We start from the raw sequence: 24,206 nt of genomic DNA on the forward strand, positions 1-24,206 counted from the left end.
TCATTTCCAATTAGCTTAAGTTATTAGTTTTAACAGTCAATTTTAAATCATCAAAAGATTATAATTTACTGTCAGTAAAGAAATTGACACATGCTCTTGAAAAAAAATTATAAAATATTCAAAAATTTGAATTTGAAAAAAAAAAAAAAAAAAAAAAAAAAGAAGCTCGAAATTGATAGAGGATTTTGTTCTTTTTGGAAAATTTTGTTCAGTTTGGCCGTGACTGCTATAACTATAGTCCATGAATCTCTCAATGTGGCCGACATGTCGGCCTGAAACGCCGGACATCCAAATACTTAAGTGTGCACGACTGCACGTTAATCACTTCTCATTTCACACTGATCCGCAATCAACCCAATCTCTCCTAACGGTTAGATCTTCCGCCGACCCAGAACTTCTCGATTAACATCCATGTCCTAACACAGATCTCATCCAAGACCACAAGCAATTTTCGCCGAGAATCTCAAAGACCCATTTTCTTATATTGCCCGTCACCATGCATACGAGGAAACCCACTTCGAAATTCCTCTTTTTTACCCTCAGTCTTTTTCTATTACTGAGTTTTCTCATTACTATCAAGGCCTCTGAGCCCACCCCAAATGAAAATGACGATGATGATTTGGAAGGTCTTGAAGAACTTATAGCGTGGGATGAAGAAGAAGAGAAGCGAGAACAAGAAGGGTCACCCAGTGTGAGGTCATCAGAGGCTGAGGTTTTAACCAGAGCCCAGAGGATTGTTCTTGAGCTTAACAACGATAATACCAAGAGGATCATTGATGGGAATGAGTTCGTGCTCGTTCTGGGGTATGCGCCTTGGTGTGCAAGGAGTGCCGAGCTTATGCCTCAGTTTGCTGAGGCTGCAACTTCACTCAAGGAATTGGGGAGTCCCCTTTTGATGGCCAAGCTAGACGCGGACCGGTATCCGAAGGCGGCGTCTCTTCTTGAGATCAAAGGGTTCCCTACACTTCTTCTTTTTGTTAATGGGACTTCTCAAGTATACACTGGTGGATTTTCAGCGTAAGTTGCTGCTTTCAGCGGAAGATCTTACTGGACTTGATTTAATAAAAAAAAAAGGTCGTGTGTTTTAAGTGACTAGGGTATGCTATATGAACCTTTTATTCATAATGGTTTTTCCCGTAGATTAGCGATTTGTTGTGAATTGATTTATTCATCTTATCAAAGCATATGCGTGTCTTAACTTTTCAATTTAAGTTGTAATTGTGCAAATTTGCAACTTAGAAATGGGGATTTGATGAGTTTTTGGGTTAATTTTAATTCAGGGAAGAAATTGTTATCTGGGCAAGAAAAAAAACTGGTGTACCTGTTATTAAAATAAGGTCAGTGGCGGAGGCAGAAGAATTTCTGAAAAAGTACCATACATTTGTTACTGGTCTGTTCGAGGAATTTGAGGTATGTGGATCTGAATCGTTACAAGAATTTTCCTGGAATTTTGGAGAAAAAATGCTAAACCTGATTACAAAACTTACATAAGTTATTTCCAAATTATATGCTTTAATTTTGTTCTGTTCTTGTGAACCAGCATTATATGAAAGAGACGCGTTACTGTGTGGTAAAAAAATATTTTGTTCCCAACCAATAGATGCAGTTACCCCTATTTTTCTAATTTTTTTTTTGATAAGTTACCCCTATTTTTCTAATTAACACTTGGTGAAGCTGATTCTTGTGATTTCACCTCTTGAATGTTGGCTTTAAAATATATTCACTAGTCACTAAGTTTTCTTTTGACATTTCTCCTACAACCACTGTTGTTCTTTGGACACTGTTAAGTTTCAAAATGCATTAAACCTTTAAATTGAATTAAATATTCATTACTTTGCACTTTTATTTCAATTTGGCATTGGAGAAAAGTAGGAATAAGAAATGAGTTGCGATCCTTTTTCCTTTGGTTTACTAGGTATAAGAACGGTGCTATAATGTAATCAAAAGTTGTATGGTAAAACCATGTTCATTTTTATCAAGTTTGAAGTAAATTGATACCGGCATATGATGTTTCATGTATGCCAGAAAAAAAGGTTTTCTTTTTATGTTATGCATTTGCCACTTTTTAAGTTTATTCCAAACCAACCATGACTTGCCAAAGGATCTCAAAGTGTTTAGTAGACTACACTGTCAAATGTGGCAGAATCCTTTTTTGTTTTTTATTTATTTATATTTTTTTTGTTTGGGGGGGTGGGGTGGGGGGGGGATTCAATTCTCATTGTTTCAATCCATTGGATGCCAACACAAGAAAATTAATCAATAAAAAAAAATTAGGTTACAAACCACATGTTTTAGCTTCATTCTGGCTGGTGTGGTGATGATTATAATAACACGAGATGATATATCCACAGGGACCTGATTATGAAGAATTTGTTAAAGCGGCAATATCTGACAATGAAATCCAGTTTGTTGAAGTGAGTGGCATCAATGTTGCAAAAGTTCTTTTCCCAGATATCAAAGATACTTACCATTTCATTGGGATTGTTAAAAGTGAACCTGAAAGATACACTAAATACGGTGAGTGTGTGAATATGGTGATTGTATATCTGTAACTGCTGCTGATTTCCCTGGTAGGGCTTGTTAATGGTGACACTCATCTTTCATTATTACTTAGGGATAAATATTTCTTGTTAGTGGCAACACTCATCTTTCAATTATCTTTATCATGAAAATTATATGAGCGGGCCACAACTTGCTGATATCCTGAGTGATGAATTTGTTTGACATTGCAGAAGGGACCTTCAAAATGGACAAAATATTACAGTTTCTGGACAGTAACAAGTTCCCATTAGTTACTAAATTGACTGAGCTAAATTCTGCACGAGTTTACTCTAGCCCTATCAAACTTCAGGTTGCTGATACTCCCTTTACTGTACTTTTTCTTCTGTTGTTTTTCATATCCCATACAATATTTCTCCATTCTGCTTTATGTATTAGAATCTGTGTTCCGAAAGATATGGCCAATGTTTTGAAGATAAGGAATGCTCTCTGGATTTTTTCTTTCACACTTTGTTGCTTTGGGCTTCTTCTATTGAATGGAATGGAACAAGTCTCGATGTTTTGTACGCTACTATCAGTAGCATGTAGTGTGGTATCTAGGCACTTCTATGTATACTACTTGTGTACTCGGGCTTTGCCTATTTACGTAGATCAATAAACTTTTTACTTATCAAAAAAAAAAAAATGTATTAGAATCTGTGTTGATAACTGAGGAAAAGATTATACCTTTTGGTGAGTGGGATTTACTTTTAAATATAATGCTGTTGAGACTGATCATTTTTTTGGTATGGACCGATGATTTCACTTTTCAAAGATCAATTATTGTATGTAAGAAGAAAGAAAAATATGAATTCTTTCTGCCCTTTCCCCTCTGAAGGGCAGGCCTCAATCAGTTTTAATTCCCTGTCATCTTAATAAATTGTGATGTGACCATATAAGGGTGATCTAATTGATTTAGTGACCTAGAAAAATCCAATATATGCAGCCAGGTTCATCAGAAAATTCTCTCTCTCAGCTAATCTGTGGGAAGGTTCATAGCACTGATGCTGAACGTAGAATTTTGTGGACGCTTGGCTATTAATTCTGAGTTGCTGAACCTAGAATTATAAACTAACTTGCCTAGAGTGTAATACAATTTCAAGCCATCTGGCATGATTCTGTCAAATACCCATGATCAAAGCTTATGTGTATGACTTCTTAAAGAATTTGTGGAACTGTTCGATGGTGGACTCCTGTAAATTTGTCTACAACTCTGATACAAGATGCAATTAGCTGCTGACAGGTTCATCTTTATTATCCTCTAGGTCATTGTCTTTGCAGAGGTTGATGACTTTAAGAATCTTCTTGAGCCCCTTCAAGAAGTTGCCAGAAAGTTCAAGTCAAAGGTAGTTTTTTAACCTGCATTTTAAGCCATTATTGCAATTATCCAACTTTTCTAATGCGATTTCCCATGTAATTTGTGGACGCAGATAATGTTTATATATATAGACATTGCATACGAGAATCTTGCAAAGCCATTCTTAACTTTATTTGGGCTTGAAGAAGCAGAGAACACTGTGGTTAGTTCTCCAGTTAGCAAGTAAATGTTTAATGTGATATCATCATCATCATCACTGTCATTATTGTTATTGTTATATTTCTTTCTTCAAGATATTTATGTGAGGCTATTGAGGATGGTTATAGTTTTCTTTTTTGACATATAGGTGACTGCATTCGATAACAGAATCAGCTCGAAGTTTTTGTTACCATCAGATCCGACCCGGACTAACATAGAAGTAACATACTTTTCCTCCTTTCCAGTTTAAACTTTCCTTTGGAAAGATATCTGCTTGGAATACTATAATCGTATTCGGAATTGACTTTTTGTAGGAGTTTTGCCAAGGGCTCCTGGATGGCGCTCTTTCTCCTTACTTCAAGTCACAGACAATACCAGACAATGTGAGTCTTTCCTACTTTCATATTTCACTGTGTCTTTTTGTCCTTTTTGGGAGATGTTTATTTCCTTCCCTCTTTTCCCGCCTCAGCCGATTGGTGCAATGTGGTGATGTCATAAAGGGCATAACATGATGGGCATGATTAATTTCCCAAGACATTTGTGAATGGATAAAACATGGGATTGTTTGTTTTAGATAATTTTATCTGCAATTCACTGTGATCTTCTAATGTCTCTGTGAACATGAAAATTGCAGAAAGATGCAAGCATACAGATCATTGTAGGAAAGACATTTGATGACCTGGTTTTGAGCAGTCCCAAGAATGTTCTTCTAGAGGTTTGATATTTTTGTGCCTTCCGGCTACTTCTCCTTTGCTCGTGACAACTAGTCTCCTTTGGTCCAAAATACTGTTAGATATAAGCTTGCTTATCAAACAGATAGTAATATTATCAACTTGACGTTGTGTGGGTACTTTTTTTTTCCCCCACCTGTACTGGTTTTTTTTGTCCCCCCCCCCCCCCCCTCCGTTACTGTTAGTTGATAACAAGACTTCGTGGAAACTACATTTTATGGTATAGGAAACCACTTTCCTTCATTTTGGAGAATAATAGGATTCATTATATACGTGGTAGGTGGTATTCTGGTTCTCCCAATGTACTTGTAGTGAGCATTTACTTGGTAGCACATTCCCAACACACTTGCTGAAATTTCTATAGCAGCCTAGGGTTTCAGAATTATTCTAGAGAAGATTAATTAAACTCTTTCCCTAAAGAACCTATATTCTCCGTTGGCACAGGTATACACACCGTGGTGCATCAAGTGTGAAACCACCAGCAAGCATGTTGAAAAGTTGGCTAAGCACTTCAAAGGTTTGGATAATCTGGTATTTGCAACGATAGATGCTTCTGCTAATGAGCACCCAAAACTGCTGGTAGGTTTATTATTATTGCACTTATGTCGCAGCATTGTGTATTATTTATGAAGTTACAACATTGGTTTGGCTTTACTTAACTTCTGTAAAAGAATGAATAAACTTGTTTCAAATGGCTGGAGAAAAAGGAACTGTTTCCTCCATTTTAATTTCTTGTGGTGTATGAATGCTCCCTTGAGCTTTATGCCCATTGCTTTTCTTATCAACTCAGAACCGGTATTTTATGTTATGGGTTCTACTTAGTATTTGTCCAGTTTGTTTTGAGGCACTTGCTTGAGCCTATCTCACACACAAGCTCTCCCAGATTACAATATCTTCTTTTCTTATTCTAAATCTCGCTGATTTTGCTGCAATTGATATTAAGCCATGCTTAAAGGTGAATACTTTACCCTTTTCAAAAATGCCATTTTCATTCTAGTGTCTGAATGAAAAGGGTGCAGGTGTCTCAGTAATCCTGAATCACTTGAATCTTATCGATGAAACGCATTTTCGGCCATATAAATGATGATGCTGATGAGGGTTTTGCCTTTGTTATCTTTTGATATTGCAGGTAGATGACTATCCAACACTCCTCTTTTACCCTGCAGAGGATAAAGCAAATCCGGTAATTATTTCATGACATACTATGTTTATATATTTATAGTTACGTGTGCTTTAGCCAATTCATGGAAGTAATCTATTATGCTTGCAGATCAAGCTATCTACTAAATCCAGCTTGAAGGATCTGGCGGCATCTATCAACAAACATGTGAAAGCCAAAGATCACGTTACAAAAGATGAATTATAGGAAAGGACAGTGACTAAATATACCAAGAATTCAAGTCATCGATAAAGAAATACAAAGTTGGTTTTACCAATTGAATCCCGAGTGGGAAGAAACCACTACCTAATCAAGGAAATGCAACCATTCATCTTGGATTGATATGTGTATCCTTGGTTAAGCTTCTACTCTGGAAGCAGTTTATCTCTGATCATTTATTTCTTATCCCCAACGAAGTAGAGACCAAGTTTTAGGGGTTATATAATTCAGGATTGTAATGTTGTCAAGTTCAACTGATAAATTTTTACACGTAGCAATTAATTTGATATGTATGTGATGTGGCGCCGACAAGACAAACCTTTGAGCCCCCCCCCCCCAACACACATAAGCCTCCTTAAACGTGTGAATAACATGTTGGAGCATACGAGATAGTGAATAACTTTGTATTGAAAGCTTGCGCATGTTCTTGTTTCCCATGCTTCTCTTTTCCGCTAGAGGAATGCCAAATTCGACAAAGAATAGGAGATAAGGAAGGCGAAGATCCATAAAGGTAATGCCTTGAGTAGAATGATAAGCATTCTGCTTTTGGTTCTATATATGGTACCATAATTCTCTATAAATTAATCCTCCAGAATATTTTGTGAACTCAGCCACTTTCAATTGCAGTCTGGTATTTCCTTCTAGGTAGATACGACCACTCCTGTTTGCTCTTGGCCTTGGCTGCTCAGAGACATCCCTTTAGTTCGTCTTAGAGAATGTTAGTAGATGATTACTCTCTCTGTCTTGATCGATGAACATTATCCGTGTTTGAAATTTAATATAGAGATTCATTACAACAACCGATTCTCAAGATCTCTACCACTTGCTTCGGTTTGAATGGGGGTCAAAATTATTCTGAGATTGGCGTTGTAAAGTACGCTGCTTTTTGGGTTGCATGATCTGCCAAAGGAGCACCCACTGAAGTGATACGGAATTGTTTTTCCTAAACTATAACCATCACTAGCTAGAATGAAACAAATTGCTCCGTATTTCTCCTTCGACATGACATGCATCCAGAGGCTAATCTTCAAAGCTTATGAAAGTTACAGAAACTTGCTAGTCTCAAGAAGTTATGGTTGGCCTTGACAATTTTCCTATCCAATGAATGGAATTAAGATTTCAGAACCCTGCGGCAATATGGTTCGACTTTCAAAATACAAATTCTTAAAGAATGGGTGCTTCGAGCCCAGCCCCAGGTGCAAGGGTATTAACGCTTCACAACTGTTTATGTTTCTGTGGTTGGACTAATTTCGGAACCAGATCAGCGGGTGTAGAAAAGTGAGCACCATCTTCCCAACCATCCTGAAAATTTGCAAAATACAAAGCAGAAAAAATGGAGCTGAAAAATATGAAAATTCTCAGCATCAAGGTCCAATTGATTCCCGAGCATGAGAAGAATTTTAAAGTTCAGGGAGAATTAAATATCGTCTAAAAATTTGAGAATGCGGAAGTCAAGCAAGAACTTTCAAGCTGCTTCGTATGTGCAGATGTTTTCAAATCCCATGTACTCATGCAGCTTAATACTTCTAATCGTGTTTGCTATGCTTACACCACCTGTTCATAAAGAAACAAAAACAGTATTTGTGAAAACTTTAAAATCCGAATATAGGATGAACCCATAACTAGATCAATCTTTTCCAAATAACTTCAATCTTTTAAGCGAACTGCAATAATTACTTCTTCCAAAATGACAAATACCTAGTGAGATAGCACTGACAAAAATTGTGGAAGCCAAAATGAAGATGATCAAAGATGCCCTCCCAAGTATGGCGATCGCCTTTCTTACCACATATTGCCCTACAAGGGCAGCAACGGATGCAACTGCAATAAAGTATAGAGCTGCAAGAAATTATCAGAAAAAGTTAGCACTACCAGTGTTGAATTTTGGGGTGGAAATGCTAGTTTCCTTGGGTAATCTAAATTTTTATTCGTGTGGTGGTACTCATCTTTACTTACCATATGGAACAGGGAATCGTTTCAGAAGGTAATATTGTACGACAGACATGGTTGAAGAAAATGTCATGATAAAGGTTGCGGTGGCACTAGACACCTGAAAGATAAAAGTACAGTAAACTCAAGTTTCGAAATTATATAGGGGAGATTGAATTCAAGCAAAGAATATTTATCAATATGGCTGTAGGATTGAACAGCTATCATCTAACCACTGAATAGACTCCTTAAAGATGCTTCGCTTCCTTCATTACCAGTTTTCTGAGGCTATTAACATTTAAGTGTACAAAGAAATACAAACTTACTGCCTAGCATAAATGTAATTGTTTTTCTCTGATCCTGCAAAAACAGAAATGTTATTCAGACTGAGATTTGAAGGCATCGAAGCACCCAACGCACCTGAGGAGGGACTCCCAGCTCCAGAAAAAGTGGACCCAAAATGAATCCTCCACCAAGACCAAGCAACCCTCCAACTACACCGGCTAATATTCCACATGCACAATAAAGAACCAGCTGGTGCACTCGCCAATTTGTGTCTGCTTCTCCCTTTGATGCGATCACTCTCTGCCCTTTGTACAGGTTCACGGCTTCATATGAAGTCACTCCAACGGTTACTGGGATCTGAGGATGACAAAAGGAAAATAAACCATCACCAAGATGCTCAAGCAATAGTTTTCAAGAATCTTAGCATTCGAGACCACATCTCTTCTATTCTCGTTGAAGTTTTTTAAAGGTACCTGCAATAGGTTTAGTACCCAATACAGCACCGAACAAGTAGTTGTATGATTCTGTATCCATCACAAGAGAAATTCATCAATCTAGCTCATTGATGCGAGAAGTAAAGGAAAACTAATCATAGAGTACTTCTAGAAAGAAAATATGCACAAAGCTGATTAAAACCTTGGCGATCTGCAGTCCAAGGACAACGATCCACACTGCAGAAAGTACTCCAACTTCCTTCCAGTAAATATTCTCAAGAATAGAGACCTGGGAATGTTACACATGTCAGTTATGAAAATCAAGAGTCAAGTAAGGATTGACTGAGTATTCTAACCTTTGCTTTTTCAGATTCCTTGGTCTCTGAACGAGTGCTAGTGCTTGGGCCTGCAGGTAGAGGCTTGTATTCGACCTCCTGATCAATACCTCTATCTGATTTAAGAACACATTAGCCTGGCTAAGAATTCTTTGAGAAACCCAAGGTAGAGAGAGAGAGAGAGAGAGAGAGAGAGAGAGAGAGAGAGAGAGAGATTAACTCACTTTTTGATTGCAAAAATCTAGCGGCCTCCTGGAAATAAGAGGAACAAGTAAGAAATTAAGTGTTGAAGCATAAAGAACTTCAATTCAAACTAAGGGTATGAACAAAAATTTTGAGCTACCCTTTTAATTATGGTTTCCTTTTTCCATGTCTCAACACCCTTAATGAATGCCTTGCTTGAAGTCACTGCAGGTAATCATGACCGGATCAGGGAGGCTGTCCAAGAAGAACATGCAGAAATAGCTGTTCAAAAATTAAATACCTATAAAGGTGACCATTAACAAGACTGTGATTATCCAGTCAGGAAAAATCACATTGAAAGTAACTCCAATACTGATCCCCAACACCAACATTGGCTGAAACAGAAGTGCAAGATCATAATCAATGACAGGCAGCTCAAGTGTAGGATGTCTTTGCCTTAAATTGTAGAAAACAGTTGCCGCTGCTCCACCCATAATCATACCTGACCCAAACAAACCAAATCAAGGAAAATTTTTCTCATATATTATGTTAATTAGAAAGGTGAAAAGTAAATTAGAAATCAAGTTTCAGTATATCAACTCGTGAGCCGTGACCAATTTAGAGTGCAGTATATGCAAAGGAAAGAAAGAACTGCATCCAAGGCGGAAGGCTCTCAAATCTCTCAAATCCACTTTACCATTTTGAAATTAAAAGAACCAGTATCATTAAAAAAAAAAAAAACAATATAAATTCACCTTGACCTGTCATCTTATATTTTTGTGATAATTCATAACTTAACATAAAGAGATCGTGAGTTCAAAGCATGAATCTTCACTATTAACGCTTAATTTTAGTTTTAAAATTCCACGTGAGGGGACAAAGCTTGAAAGTTGATAAGACTCCAACGTTCCCACGCAGAATTTTGGATAAACTCAGATCGATGGCTATGGGGAAAGTATGAGCTCGTTATCCACCTACATTGAAACTCTACACTCTACAGAGACGCGGGGCTTCTCAAAAGCTGTTGCGTGACAGAAATAAATGAAAAGGAGAGGAAACACCTATGAGGATGAGGACGGTACTTAGTACATACATTTGGATAGGGCTGTCGATGATTTCTGGTCAAAACCAATAATAAGGGTAAGCATGGGAACAAAGATGCCACCCCCACCAACTCCTCCCACAGTTCCAAAAGCTGCCCCAAAAAATCCAATGATGGTGCCGACGACAATCTTCCAGCCAAATTCTATATCCTGCAAACCCAATCTCTCAACATTAGTAGTTTCACTATTTGTAACATCAATTGGCACAATAACAACAAATTAAAAAGCATAAACACAAAAGGTGGACCGTAGAACATAGTACACCCAACAGTACCAAAAAAAAAAAGCAAAATTTGTTCTTCATTTGTCGTGAGAAAACAAACCAGACGAAGTGAATTAAATTTGGGGGTTCCTTGATCAAGGAACCAAAATAAAGAGGGTAGAGGTAGTTGTACAAAGCGTGTAGGAGAAAAACATGAAATCAATCCAAACATATGTACTTGTACAAAACAGTGTAGGCATTATAAAACCAGAAAAGTTTTGCTCACCGGCCAAATACGATCAAATGACAATCGGCCTTGTTCCCATAAGGAATTCCAGACTTTCATAACATGATCAGAATCAACCTCTTCCTTGTCATTGTAACTTGAAGCCCTTCCGTTTGCCGAAACAATTAACAACGAAGACATAAGGAGAAGACTAATCACAGCTATTTCAATCAACCTCGAACCCCTCCATTCTGATCCCGTCCCAGCCATCATATTTTCTCTTACTTGTTCCTCTCTTCTTCAGAAGCTCATTTTTTCAATAATAATAAATTTTTTTTTTTTAAAAAAAAAAAAAAAAAAAAGCCTTTTTTGCGAAACCCAGTTCTTAGATAAAGTTCTAGTCCACTTTGAGTACAGTATAAACTTTTCGAGCAAAAAAGGAAAGGGTACAGTGACAAGCCACTCTGCCTGACTCTGAGTTGTAACAGTGGTGGAAGCGCCAAACTCGATCTTAACTCGGTTCTTGTTTGAATTTGTGCTCGCGAAATACTGGACAACAACAGAACTTTAACATAAAGGCTTGGATCGAAATACAGACAGTAATGGGCTGTCTTTTTTAGCCTTGGTATTTTTGTCTCAGAGAGAGAGAGAGAGCTCTGCTTTCTTCCTGTGGTTCGGAGAGAACAGATCCCTGCAACGGGTGAGTGACACCGAGGGGAAGAAGAGGTCGATTTTGAGACAATCAGACGAACTCACCACGTGAGTTTATTCCCACTTCACTCGATTCAACTCAACTCAATTTGGCTTTGAGAGTTGGAATGGTAGTTGCGAGACAAACTTTCTTCCATCATTGCGCGCCGTTTGGACGTTCATCTCATGCCTATGGCTTTTTCTTTTTCTTTTTTTAATATTATATAATATAAATATTTTTTATTTTAAATTTTTAAATTTTTTCATTCAATTATTATAATATTTTCGAAAAAAAATTCTATACACATCGTACTGGTATCTTATCCTCGTTTCGTTATATTATATAATATAAGGATTTTGCTATACAATCTTCCAACACTCTAATATTTCATTTTTTTTTTAATTTTTATTATTTTATTTTTTATCAAATATTTAATATATAAATAATGAATAAAATAATTAAATTAATTTAAAAAGAATAAATTCAAAAAAAAATATTAAAAAAATATTAAAAAATTAAAAAAAAGTGAGATATTGAGATATTGGGAAGTTGTGTAGATTTTTTCCGTAACATATTTATTATTATTAAATAATTATATTTATTAGATGATTTTTATCGGCGGAGTATTGCTATACCGGTGTCTCTATCGACTTCATCTTATCTCGCCATCATTTCATGAGAATATAGAACTGCCCTCCCCCTGCTCATTGCATTTATTTACATTTAAAAAATATATATATTTATATAGTTCACAGATCCAGAGTGCATGATGCCCTCTCTCTCTCTCGATCCAACAATAAATATATGATTTAGGTCAGTTTGAGTCAACAAGTATATTTTATTTTATTTTATTTTTTTTATTATTTTATATAATTATTTATTATCATTTAATATTTTACCATTACTTTTAATTTACTATTTATATAATATTTAAAATCACCTTAATATATAAACAAAATTTTTAAAAAATAATAATTACAGTCGTGAGTATGTAAACGTCACACAATCATTTCAAAAAAATTAAATAAATATAAAATTTTTATTAAAAAAATTAATTAATTTTTTAATAATAAATTTCATTATTTTTTAAAATCACTACATAACACCTAGAGGCATTAATTATATACTCACCCACTTTCAGGCTTCAACATCCGGATGTCATCACATTGACAAGTTACATAATTTTAAATGGGTGATTATATCAGCATCCAAGTAGCGTGTTGGGAAAAATTAGTCCGATATAATTATGCAATTATTGCGTGTTATAAATCCCCCGAACTCACTTTACTGCCTACAAACTAACCTTAAATATATATATATCTCTTAAATAAGTGTAAAAATATACGTTCTCGCCATTAATTAAGTACAGCATCTTACTAAAAATTATTTTACTTGCAAGTTGGTATAAAAAAAATACACATCATGTGTAACAGCCCGCTAGAAATTCAATTGTGGAATTTCTTTTAACTTTAAGAACCTCGTGAAAACCCCATAAGTTTTCACGAATCCATTAATCATATAGGTTTTTGTCTAACTACATAGTTAGTGTTATTATTTACTATGGTATCAGAAGTGTGTTTTTGATTATTGGAGATAGTTAGAAGTGACAAAATGTATTATGGTTTGTGCCATTAGACTCGGAGGGTTATTTAAAGTCTTATGGCGCAATAACATTTTTTCATATTTTCGGTCAAAACGTCTGTTTAAAACTGTAGATATTATTGGATAAAAAGAAATATCTTGAGGTAATTTTCATAGATATTATTAGATAAAAATATCTTAAGTTGATTTTTTTTTAGATATTATTGGATAGAATATTATAAGATAATCATTTATAGTTTTTTTTTGGGTAGGAGAAAACTACACTCAACTCTCAAGTCCAGCCTCATCTCTTCCATATGTCATCCATAAGTATCTCCAGCCACCTCTCCCCACGAAATTATCTAATTACACCTTCCAATAAAAGATTATCAAACACTCTCTCTCGGATAGCTTTTAGGAGGTCTTTTGCACGCCCATTTCGAAGCTGTTGTAAGTGTTTTATCATAAAGTCTCCTTCATATAAGTTGTTCCTTTTTGAGTCTAGTTTACATGGATATCTTATTTGCCCCATTTGAAGATCATTTGATCAGTAAAATATTGTATAAACTATAGAAAGGTCATTCTGGGAGATAAACTGGAGAATATGTTATAGTTTGGAGTTTTTGACCAAGCTAATGGATAGATATTGGTCCGAAATTTTTATGGAGTATTGTTAACATGTATATGTGACTATTGGTTGAGGATTTTTGCATGATTAAAGGTTTTGATGAAAGATTTACTTAGATTTAGAAACTTAGAAACTGGAAGAAGAAAAACAGTTTCTGTTTTGAGAAAGTTTAACTCTTTGGTGGTCTAAACCTATTATAATGACTTTAATAATTTTATTGGAGGATCTTAAGTATGTTATATACATGTTATATTATTATTTTGAAGATATTTGATGTTAGTTTCAAAGATATGAAATTTTATGCAAAGAGATATTCAAATAAGCCAAAGTGTGGATATTCTTGGCTAAATTTATGTTTTGGTTAATTTCTAACCATGTGATCTTGAATTAGAAACTTATATATGTTTTAGGACATCTTTTTAAACCATGTGATGGTTTGGTTTGAAAATCATATATTTATAAGTCATAGATCAAGAGATTTATCAAAACTAGTTGAGGAAAAAGTTTCTGTTTTTGAACTAAGTGTAAAACCAAAAACTCCAAATGTTATTTTGTGATTTTGGTGACTTTAGTTTGATGATTTAAAGCATGGTTGATGTTAGGATGATATTATGAATATGTTAGAAGTAAGATTTGATTTTTGAAATTCTTGGAGATGTTTTGATTTAAGGTCAAAACTTGTAATTCAAGTGCTTGGATCTTTTTACAAAAAAAAGTTTGGTGTTGATTATTAGCTTTTTCTAAATGGATGTTTTAAGTATGGTTTTGAACTTAGGATTGGAAGATGTTTGTTGCAAAATTTTGGTTTAAGCATGAGTTTTGAAGTTGGAAGGAATTGCAACAAAAATAAAGGGAAATGACCTATGGATGTTTCAACCATAGTGTGTTCTTCATAGTTGTGTTTTGTTTTAAATTTTTCTGGGCTGATATTTAAGTTTAGGATAAAATTTACATGAGGAATGTAAATTTTAGAAACTTTTAGAGTTAGTATGCAAAATCCTTAAGTTATGGGTAAAACGGTCATTTTCCCACATGTAGAGAGTAAAATGAAAATTTTACTCTTTAAGTTAGTATTTTTCATATTTCAAATTATTAGTGATTTAGTTCTAACTTTTAGAATCACTAATTACAGTTCCTCGTGATCGCACTTGAAGTTTTATAAGAAACGCGGAGATCGAGGTAAGTTAGCTTTTAACTTACTAGCAGTCTACTGTGTATGTGTGCTAAGTAAAAGAATTACAGTGTATGTATGTATGTTATCATATATGTCATGCCATACCAAGTTATCATGTAATTGTCTATTATACAGAATTTATTCTGTCATCAATTTTTTTCTGTTACACAATATATTCTGTCATGTATTACTATACATTACAAATATGTCATGCTAAATATGTTGTTTGTTATATGTTATGCCATGTTACGGAATGTTATTATCTCAAGTTGGTTATGTATTTCAAATTATGTTCAAGTCACGTTATGTTACGTCAGAACTTCAGTCCTTTCATATTCCAGTTACGTTTCATCTTGAGTATATTCAGTTTATGTAGAATACATGGGGCCACAACAACTGTGGAGTATGTATTTAACTACAATTGTGATGCGTAAAATACATGGGGCCACAACAACTGTGGAGTATGTATTTTTCATATTAAGTCAAGTTTTTGTAGAATACATGGGGCCACAACAACTGTGGAGTATGTATTTTTAATGTTAAGTCAAGTTTGTGTAGAATACATGGGGCCACAACAACTGTGGAGTATGTATTTACACGTAGAATACATGGGGCCACAACAACTGTGGAGTATGTATTTTTCATGTTAATTCAAGTTTCAGAGCAAGTTCATGCTAAGTCAAGTTCAGTTCATGATTCAATTTAAGCTATGTCAATTATGCTATGTTGTACGCTAAGTTATGCTTTAATTACTTATGAATTTGATTATGCATTTATGCTTTTACTGTCATACATGCATCATTAGTCTGTATGGAAGTTTTTTGTTAACTTGCTGAGATTTGTAATCAAATCTCACTGTGGTAGTCCCAACTACCATTCCCCCCGAATGGTAGATCTTGTTACAGGACCTGAAGGAGGATCAGGAGCTGACCAACTAGACACAGTCGACTGAACGACGGTGCGTCGTTAATGTTAATATAGTAGTTAAATTACTACTTGTACGATGAAGTTGCATCTCCAGTACTATTGGATCATAACTATTTTGGAATAGTGCTGTGATCTTAGTTATTCAATGGATCTTTATGTATGAAGTATGTTTCAAGTATTGGGATATTTTCAGTTTGGTGCATAGTATTGCTAAAGAAAAAAATTATCCGCTGCGAATATTGCATAATGTTAGATGCATGTTAGGATTATTGCATCTTATATGTCATGAACGGGGGCAGGTAACCTTGTGTTGCATGTCTCGACGCTTCAAATGTCCGTCCGATCCCAAACGGAATTTGGGGGCGTCACAGGGTGGTATCAGAGCAATACGTCTCTGGGCAGTAAATCCACATGTCCTTAGGAAATGCACCAAACATTAGACTTGAAATTTTAGTCGTCAGTAGGCTTGAATTTCTTAAGGTATAAAGGGTAGTATGTGGTTGTAATATATATACTCGTGTGTTTCAAGAAGGGACACATGACTCGTGATAGAATACTTCGGAATCCTAAGGGAGATAACAATCAAGAGGATCAGAATTTTCCGATTGATGAAGAATTAGTTGAGGTAAACATAGTTAACGTTGATCTGATTGCAATTGATGGTAGTATTGCATTATTGTTATTTTGGAGTAGGTCAAGTCATTGGAGTTGGTAAATTGTACATTGTTTGATTCAAACGAGTCATTGTTTCTATTAATTGTGGTGCTTGAGAATTCAGCTTGGAAGCTAAATTGTTACCCTAGTAGTAAGAGTAACAATTTTCATTAGAAGTATTATTGTTCATACCAATGTAGATATAGAATACCTTTTAGTAATATGAGAAAGGATATGTAGGATTGATAAATGGTATTCCACATATTTGGAGAATTGTTTTGATTCTGAGAATACGATAGAAATTGTGTTTGGAAGAGTAATTTGATTAGGAGAAACTTTAGCCTTGGTAGGATTTATTTATGATAATAGTATTACCACGCCACCAGTAAATGATTTCTGGCAAAGCACTATTTTTATGGATACATAGATCGATCTTCTTTTGAAGACTATTATATGGAGAGTAAAATCTTGGTCTTGAGGATTTATGTGAACATTAGGAACAAATCATTTAGAGTTAGAATAATTGATAACTTATGATGGATAGAAGAGTTATGACAATCATAAGAGAGAAAGTTTCAAGTTTAAGTTATTAACTGGTCAGTTATCAAAGTACCACCTAGGAAGATGACTGATTGTTGCGATTATAAAGAAGTAAGTTAGTCCTAGACCAGTAGAACTCCTTGAGGTTTTTATTAACTTGAAGATTACTGAGAGTTTGGATATGCATGATTAAATGCATATTTATATGAGTCATTGGATCATGTCATATATATGAAAATCCCTGAAAGAAATAAAATGGAGTACATAAAACATATACCAGAAGATAGAAACACAAATATGAATATTTGTGAAGTATTATTTTATTATCATAAAGCAAAATTACAGAAATTTGAGGCTCTTTGCCTCAATCTTTAAACGTTCTTGCTCTTCAAAAATCTGCATGCCTCTCCTATCTAAAGGAGTAGCCACTCGAAAAGAAGAGTTAAGCAAAGATTTTAAATCTCTGTTCTCTCGCTTTACTGCTTCTATCTTCATGTTGGATTCCATAAGAAGCCTCTGAAGCAGAGAAATACTCTCGTGGAGTTTGTCAACCCCACCAGTCCTGGATTGCAGTCTCTGAGAATATGCGACAATGGCTGATGAGTATCGAGTACCGAGACTCACAAGCTCGTAGATAAGTTCATTTTCTGACTTATTAGTCAGATCATTATTTGATTGCATGATAGCACCTATGGAAGAAGCAGAAACAACTGGGGAACGAGGTGCAGAATACCTCATGTTTTGGCAATGAGAAGATTGCTGAGCCATTGCAAAATGAGTAAGCAGAAAGAGATTGTAGAGTAAGAATGCAGATTAATTTCAGAAAAGTGAAGAAGATGAGATGAGAAAGAAGATGAACTGAATAATTCTTTTATAGAGAAAATTATGACGAATCACCTCTCGTGAATCATTTCTCTACAAGAGACAAGAGCAATGTAGTATCATAGCTGCGGTGCCTGACAATTACAGAAGAACAAAGTAGTGTCGTAGCTATGCGGCGCCTGACAACTACAGAAGACCTATAAAAATTACGCGGATCAGAGTTGTCTGGTCTAAAACAGAGGGCCACCGATTAAAAAAAAAAAAACAGAGAGAGAGAGAGGATAACAGCTTAATTTTGATGAATTCTCTACTAACTTTGGTATTTACAAGAACATTTAAACTATATCACCTATGTTTTTCTAAAGAAGCGTTTCAGAAGATTATTTACTTAAAGTTTTAGGTTTGGAGAGTATGTCGTTACAACTTGGCCAACCTTGTGCAAAGAAGTATAATCTAATTGTTGATTAAAGTAAGAGAGTTAAGGAATGACATAATCTCAAAGGCAAATATATACGGGATAGACAGTAGGTTGGTAAGCAACACCTCCTCATTAAATTGCTATTTCTTACTTACTTTGATTTCGAGGACGAAATCTTTTTTTTAGGAGGGGAGATTGTAACAGCCCGCTAGAAATTCAATTGTGGAATTTCTTTTAACTTTAAGAACCTCGTGAAAACCCCATAAGTTTTCACGAATCCATTAATCATATAGGTTTTTGTCTAACTACATAGTTAGTGTTATTATTTACTATGGTATCAGAAGTGTGTTTTTGATTATTGGAGATAGTTAGAAGTGACAAAATGTATTATGGTTTGTGCCATTAGACTCGGAGGGTTATTTAAAGTCTTATGGCGCAATAACATTTTTTCATATTTTCGGTCAAAACGTCTGTTTAAAACTGTAGATATTATTGGATAAAAAGAAATATCTTGAGGTAATTTTCATAGATATTATTAGATAAAAATATCTTAAGTTGATTTTTTTTTAGATATTATTGGATAGAATATTATAAGATAATCATTTATAGTTTTTTTTTGGGTAGGAGAAAACTACACTCAACTCTCAAGTCCAGCCTCATCTCTTCCATATGTCATCCATAAGTATCTCCAGCCACCTCTCCCCACGAAATTATCTAATTACACCTTCCAATAAAAGATTATCAAACACTCTCTCTCGGATAGCTTTTAGGAGGTCTTTTGCACGCCCATTTCGAAGCTGTTGTAAGTGTTTTATCATAAAGTCTCCTTCATATAAGTTGTTCCTTTTTGAGTCTAGTTTACATGGATATCTTATTTGCCCCATTTGAAGATCATTTGATCAGTAAAATATTGTATAAACTATAGAAAGGTCATTCTGGGAGATAAACTGGAGAATATGTTATAGTTTGGAGTTTTTGACCAAGCTAATGGATAGATATTGGTCCGAAATTTTTATGGAGTATTGTTAACATGTATATGTGACTATTGGTTGAGGATTTTTGCATGATTAAAGGTTTTGATGAAAGATTTACTTAGATTTAGAAACTTAGAAACTGGAAGAAGAAAAACAGTTTCTGTTTTGAGAAAGTTTAACTCTTTGGTGGTCTAAACCTATTATAATGACTTTAATAATTTTATTGGAGGATCTTAAGTATGTTATATACATGTTATATTATTATTTTGAAGATATTTGATGTTAGTTTCAAAGATATGAAATTTTATGCAAAGAGATATTCAAATAAGCCAAAGTGTGGATATTCTTGGCTAAATTTATGTTTTGGTTAATTTCTAACCATGTGATCTTGAATTAGAAACTTATATATGTTTTAGGACATCTTTTTAAACCATGTGATGGTTTGGTTTGAAAATCATATATTTATAAGTCATAGATCAAGAGATTTATCAAAACTAGTTGAGGAAAAAGTTTCTGTTTTTGAACTAAGTGTAAAACCAAAAACTCCAAATGTTATTTTGTGATTTTGGTGACTTTAGTTTGATGATTTAAAGCATGGTTGATGTTAGGATGATATTATGAATATGTTAGAAGTAAGATTTGATTTTTGAAATTCTTGGAGATGTTTTGATTTAAGGTCAAAACTTGTAATTCAAGTGCTTGGATCTTTTTACAAAAAAAAGTTTGGTGTTGATTATTAGCTTTTTCTAAATGGATGTTTTAAGTATGGTTTTGAACTTAGGATTGGAAGATGTTTGTTGCAAAATTTTGGTTTAAGCATGAGTTTTGAAGTTGGAAGGAATTGCAACAAAAATAAAGGGAAATGACCTATGGATGTTTCAACCATAGTGTGTTCTTCATAGTTGTGTTTTGTTTTAAATTTTTCTGGGCTGATATTTAAGTTTAGGATAAAATTTACATGAGGAATGTAAATTTTAGAAACTTTTAGAGTTAGTATGCAAAATCCTTAAGTTATGGGTAAAACGGTCATTTTCCCACATGTAGAGAGTAAAATGAAAATTTTACTCTTTAAGTTAGTATTTTTCATATTTCAAATTATTAGTGATTTAGTTCTAACTTTTAGAATCACTAATTACAGTTCCTCGTGATCGCACTTGAAGTTTTATAAGAAACGCGGAGATCGAGGTAAGTTAGCTTTTAACTTACTAGCAGTCTACTGTGTATGTGTGCTAAGTAAAAGAATTACAGTGTATGTATGTATGTTATCATATATGTCATGCCATACCAAGTTATCATGTAATTGTCTATTATACAGAATTTATTCTGTCATCAATTTTTTTCTGTTACACAATATATTCTGTCATGTATTACTATACATTACAAATATGTCATGCTAAATATGTTGTTTGTTATATGTTATGCCATGTTACGGAATGTTATTATCTCAAGTTGGTTATGTATTTCAAATTATGTTCAAGTCACGTTATGTTACGTCAGAACTTCAGTCCTTTCATATTCCAGTTACGTTTCATCTTGAGTATATTCAGTTTATGTAGAATACATGGGGCCACAACAACTGTGGAGTATGTATTTAACTACAATTGTGATGCGTAAAATACATGGGGCCACAACAACTGTGGAGTATGTATTTTTCATATTAAGTCAAGTTTTTGTAGAATACATGGGGCCACAACAACTGTGGAGTATGTATTTTTAATGTTAAGTCAAGTTTGTGTAGAATACATGGGGCCACAACAACTGTGGAGTATGTATTTAACTACAATTGTGATGCGTAAAATACATGGGGCCACAACAACTGTGGAGTATGTATTTTTCATGTTAAGTCAAGTTTGTGTAGAATACATGGGGCCACAACAACTGTTGAGTATGTATTTTTAATGTTAAGTCAAGTTTGTGTAGAATACATGGGGCCACAACAACTGTGGAGTATGTATTTACACGTAGAATACATGGGGCCACAACAACTGTGGAGTATGTATTTTTCATGTTAAGTCAAGTTTGTGTAGAATACATGGGGCCACAACAACTGTGGAGTATGTATTTTTAATGTTAAGTCAAGTTTGTGTAGAATACATGGGGCCACAACAACTGTGGAGTATGTATTTACACGTAGAATACATGGGGCCACAACAACTGTGGAGTATGTATTTTTCATGTTAATTCAAGTTTCAGAGCAAGTTCATGCTAAGTCAAGTTCAGTTCATGATTCAATTTAAGCTATGTCAATTATGCTATGTTGTACGCTAAGTTATGCTTTAATTACTTATGAATTTGATTATGCATTTATGCTTTTACTGTCATACATGCATCATTAGTCTGTATGGAAGTTTTTTGTTAACTTGCTGAGATTTGTAATCAAATCTCACTGTGGTAGTCCCAACTACCATTCCCCCCGAATGGTAGATCTTGTTACAGGACCTGAAGGAGGATCAGGAGCTGACCAACTAGACACAGTCGACTGAACGACGGTGCGTCGTTAATGTTAATATAGTAGTTAAATTACTACTTGTACGATGAAGTTGCATCTCCAGTACTATTGGATCATAACTATTTTGGAATAGTGCTGTGATCTTAGTTATTCAATGGATCTTTATGTATGAAGTATGTTTCAAGTATTGGGATATTTTCAGTTTGGTGCATAGTATTGCTAAAGAAAAAAATTATCCGCTGCGAATATTGCATAATGTTAGATGCATGTTAGGATTATTGCATCTTATATGTCATGAACGGGGGCAGGTAACCTTGTGTTGCATGTCTCGACGCTTCAAATGTCCGTCCGATCCCAAACGGAATTTGGGGGCGTCACATCATGCATACTATTTATGAAATAAGATTTTCTTCATTTTTTTAATAGAAAATTAACTTCATTCATTCATTAAATAAAAGTTATATCTATGATCAGATACATATAGAAAAATTACTAAATCACAACCCAACTATTGAGTTTGAAGCTCCACCCGTACCCAAATTCTTTTATAATTAATATGGTCTTAATTATTATTACAGCTCTTTACAGACAAACCGTCTAAGAAACAATATTCTGCCTAAAACAGAAACTCATACGCCATCCTCCATAGAAGGAGGGGACTTAACGTCTCAGACAAAATGTTCAAAAGACGATTTTTTTTTTAAACTAAACAAAAGAAAATAACAATGAAAGCATAAATATAGATGTAAAAATGACAAATTATAACTTAGATCTATTCCGGTAAACTTTGAAATCAACCATAAAAGTCACATTTGAATGATTTGATCCGGTAATCTACCATAATCTTTCTAACGATTGGCTTGGGAAACATCTTGTACTGCTCGTGCCACACAATATGTGCTAGATAACTCTTGATCCGTCTTTTCAACCTTGAATGAAACAAAATAAATTTAAAAAATAAGAGAAATGAGAGAATTAAAGGGAGAAGAGGAGAGAATGAGGGATAGAGATAAGAGAGAATGAGAGGGGAATGAGAAATGAGAAGAATGATGGCCTCATCCACCGATTTGGAGAATTTCTAAGAAAGAATTTGAGAGAAAGAATGTCGGCACTAGGATTTGAGAGGATGGACGAATAAAATATTATCATATTAAAAATTGTGAGAAATATATGTTCTTTACATCCATTTACAAATATAATTTTTTGTTATTGATACTAAAAATGTTGGCCAACAAAGTAATGGATATATCCACTTGTCAAGTAAAAACTACCAAACAATAGGGGGAAGAGAAAAGGTTGAATATCATATCTGAATTTCAAATCTTCAATTCTTCACAATTTCCTTGGCATCCCTACCAATAAAGTTTCAAATATGAAACGAGAATAACGTTCGCATAGATGTATATGGAAAGTGACAGGAGGAACCAAAACGGACCGTATGAATTATAAGCCCACCTAACACTTATCCATCTATCACCTTGCAATGGTCCAACCAACCAAATAAGAGCAGTACACCCACCGAGGGTGTAGCGTCCCCGATAAGAGCAAAAAGTTTTATTTATTTTTATATCTTTAAATATTTAAAAAAAATTCCAATATTATTAAAAAAATATTTTCTTTATTATTAAATAAAAATAAAAATAAAAAATTGAAGAACAGGACAATCGGTAGAGTAGATTTATGTTAGGTTTGGATAGTGAATTAAATTGAGATGAGAAATATTGAAATAGAAGTTGAAAGTTAAATATATTATTTTTTAATATTATTATTATTTTAAAATTTAAAAAAAAAAATTATTTATTATATTTTATATAAAAATTTATTAAATTTATACTCATAAAAAAAATAAGATAAAATAAATTAAAATGATTTTAATATCCGTACGGAGCCTTACTCACCAAACCAGCTGGGATGCCGTACATTGTTGGTACTAAATTCATGGACTGTCATTTCTTGAAATTGAGTATGGGACCTCTTTGATTACTTATTGAAAAGCAAACAACTAGGGCCACAGATAGGTGACCCGACAATAAGTTCATAAATGTAATAAAAATAAAAAATAAAAATTATAAATTTCTTAAAAATAATTTCTTAACTAATTAAATAGAAAAATTCGAATCAATAGAATTTATTGAGAGGATGTGTCGGTGGCTTAAGCATTTTCTTATCGGAAATGATAATCCTATCGAAAAAGCCCACTGTCTGTCAAAAAAGGAAAAAGCCCACTGAGAAAAGGTACTAACATGTATTTTGTTGTTTTTTCAAAGAAAAACACTATTATGTCTCTCCAAATGTATCCCTGTAGTTGACCGTTGGTCAATTTTATTTTTTATTTGATAATTAAAGAAATAATTTTAAGTATATTAATTTTTTTATTTTTTAAAAATATTTAAATATATAAAAGATAGGAAAAGAAGAAAAAAAAAAACTAAAATATAAAAGCGGTAAGGTACAGCGGTGCTACACAATCGAAGTAGCACTGCTCTTT

The 24,206-nt window shown here is 34.1% G+C and overlaps 2 protein-coding genes across 3 annotated transcripts; one reads left to right on the top strand and one right to left on the bottom strand.

Moving 5' to 3' along the window:
• Positions 1–219: 219 nt before the first annotated feature.
• On the top strand, positions 220–6,475 carry LOC122282408 (protein disulfide isomerase-like 1-6). Its single transcript, XM_043094363.1, has 12 exons — positions 220–1,017; positions 1,281–1,410; positions 2,352–2,517; positions 2,733–2,851; positions 3,804–3,884; positions 3,969–4,058; positions 4,203–4,274; positions 4,369–4,437; positions 4,689–4,769; positions 5,230–5,364; positions 5,915–5,968; positions 6,056–6,475. Exons 1-12 carry the CDS (start codon positions 497–499, stop codon positions 6,149–6,151), a joined length of 1,614 nt encoding a protein of 537 aa, XP_042950297.1. The 5' UTR covers positions 220–496; the 3' UTR covers positions 6,152–6,475.
• A 658-nt stretch (positions 6,476–7,133) lies between these two features.
• On the bottom strand, positions 7,134–11,729 carry LOC122282415 (sulfite exporter TauE/SafE family protein 3-like). Of its 2 annotated transcripts, XM_043094369.1 has the most exons (12): positions 10,921–11,728; positions 10,423–10,582; positions 9,631–9,831; positions 9,490–9,554; positions 9,371–9,398; positions 9,168–9,262; positions 9,014–9,100; positions 8,851–8,901; positions 8,513–8,734; positions 8,120–8,213; positions 7,862–8,002; positions 7,134–7,717 (listed from the first exon to the last, which is right to left on the bottom strand). In XM_043094369.1, the coding sequence occupies exons 1-12, from the start codon at positions 11,131–11,133 to the stop codon at positions 7,629–7,631; spliced, it is 1,446 nt and encodes a 481-aa protein (XP_042950303.1). In that variant the 5' UTR covers positions 11,134–11,728; the 3' UTR covers positions 7,134–7,628. The 2 variants fall into 2 exon arrangements, with proteins under 2 accessions (XP_042950303.1, XP_042950310.1); XM_043094376.1 differs by lacking the exon at positions 8,851–8,901 and having other exon boundaries at positions 10,921–11,729.
• Positions 11,730–24,206: the final 12,477 nt, after the last annotated feature.

This window comes from Carya illinoinensis, chromosome 1 (genome assembly GCF_018687715.1).
Source record: "Carya illinoinensis cultivar Pawnee chromosome 1, C.illinoinensisPawnee_v1, whole genome shotgun sequence".
Lineage (NCBI taxonomy): Eukaryota > Viridiplantae > Streptophyta > Magnoliopsida > Fagales > Juglandaceae > Carya > Carya illinoinensis.